Here is a 1,718-nt window from a genome sequence, read left to right on the forward strand (position 1 = left end):
GTGTGTGTGAGTGAGTGAGTGAGTGTGTGAGCGAGTGAGTGAGTGCGTGTGTGTGTCTGTGTGTGTGTGTGAGTGAGTGAGTGAGTGCCTGCGTGTGTGTGTGTGTGTGTGTGTGTGTGTGTGTGTGTGTGTGTGTAGGGTTTTTCACAGTTTAAATGCAGCCTTACAGAAAATAATGCTGTTAATGTTTATATCTGATCTTCATGCTTTATTATATTTATCTCAGAGCTGGACGATAACACAGTTGCTTTGAGCCACGATACAAACAATCCAGAAGTAAAGATTTGCTTTATATTATATTATTATTATTCATTTTTTATGTCAGTCAGTGGACTAGTGGATCAAAAAAGTTCGTCAAAGTTGTCCTAAGAGAAGAACGGGTATTGTTTAAAATTCATATACAACTTTGATGACAGGTTTAGATCCACTTCAGATGTGGACTACTGTATTTATGGGGTGAATTGATCGGGACACCACTGGGAAGACTGGGAAAAGTGTAACAAAAAAATCAACATGCATTCACCCCTACTAGCCATACAACTTTATAACGAGCTGTGCGATAGTATGTGTAAGTGTGTGATCATACAGTGCACCGGATCCGGGTACCCTCGCGTGCGCGCGTCTCACCTGCTGCAGGTGTTTCTTGGCTCTCTGAAGCGCGTCCTCGTAGCCCTTGTGCCTCAGCTCGCTCAGACTCTCGTAATACTCCTCGGAATCATCACTGTCCGGGAACAGAACCTGAGACAGGATCTTCCACCCGCAGGTGTCGAGCGCGTGACCCAGATACACCTGCAGCTGGAAGCAGAGCGCGTCCGTGTCGCGCGCGCGCATCTCGGGCGCGCCGAACAGCAGCGACCACACGGACTGTTCCTCGGGGAACGCGGGCAGGCACGGGTCCAGGTCCGAGTTCACGGAGCACAGCTGCAGGTGAACGGAACGCATGTCCTGGAACGAGAAGAGCCCGGCCCAGCTGAAGTCCTCGCGCGCGTCGAGCTCCGCGTCAAGCTCCGCGTCCACCGGCCCGCGGGCGCGCTCCCGGCCCGGGCTCTCCGGTCTGTCCAGCGCGCCCTCGAGAAGCGCGCTCCGCTTCTGCACGGTTCTGTCGTGGCACGTGACCGCGAACTTTCCTTCGATCTCGTTCCAGGCGACGATGAACACGAACTTGTGCTTCTCCTTCTCCTCGAAAACATTGGGTTTGACCGAAACCCATCCGGACTCCAGCGCGTCCTCCATCGCGAATGACATCAGAATAAACAAAGAAAAGCCCGAACCGAGCGGAACTGAGTGAGCCTGAGGAGAAGAAAGGCCAGAATAACGGACGCGGAGAAACACACTAAACCATCCGCGAATGATAAAAATGTCCCCTCAGTTTTTGTCGTCCGTTAACGCGCGCGTCGTTCGCGCGGCACACCTGCGCGCGTCGCGTCACCTGCCGCCTGCGAGGCCTTTTGTGCGCTAATCCGCATCTTTAACATCGCGAATGTTTCTCATCCGACGACGACTGGGCTCTGACGTCACCGAGAGGAGGACGTAAACATCTGCACGTGGGACACGCACGCTGCGTGATGACGCAATCAGACGCGCAGGAGACGCACGACGCTGGTCGTCGTGGCTCGAATGTTTGTGTCTGTCATGCTGTGGTGTCTTAAGATGCTTTAGATGTAGAGTTTGTTCTCTAATGTGCAGATAAATGCGATGAAACAGCTGAGTTATCTCTC

The 1,718-nt window shown here is 52.6% G+C and overlaps 1 protein-coding gene across 2 annotated transcripts in view; it reads right to left on the minus strand.

Moving 5' to 3' along the window:
• Positions 1-1,718, minus strand: part of jmy (junction mediating and regulatory protein, p53 cofactor) — a 33,448-nt gene extending 31,730 nt beyond the window's left edge. For both annotated transcript variants that reach the window (XR_013818752.1, XM_079846859.1), the window contains exon 1: positions 628-1,718. Coding sequence is in view for 1 of the 2 variants with exons in the window: in XM_079846859.1 (XP_079702985.1) it covers positions 628-1,245 (618 nt within the window). In the remaining variant the exon portion in view is untranslated. The remainder of the gene's footprint in view (positions 1-627) is intronic.

Source organism: Squalius cephalus, assembly GCF_949319135.1.
Source record: "Squalius cephalus genome assembly, chromosome: 17".
NCBI lineage: Eukaryota > Metazoa > Chordata > Actinopteri > Cypriniformes > Leuciscidae > Squalius > Squalius cephalus.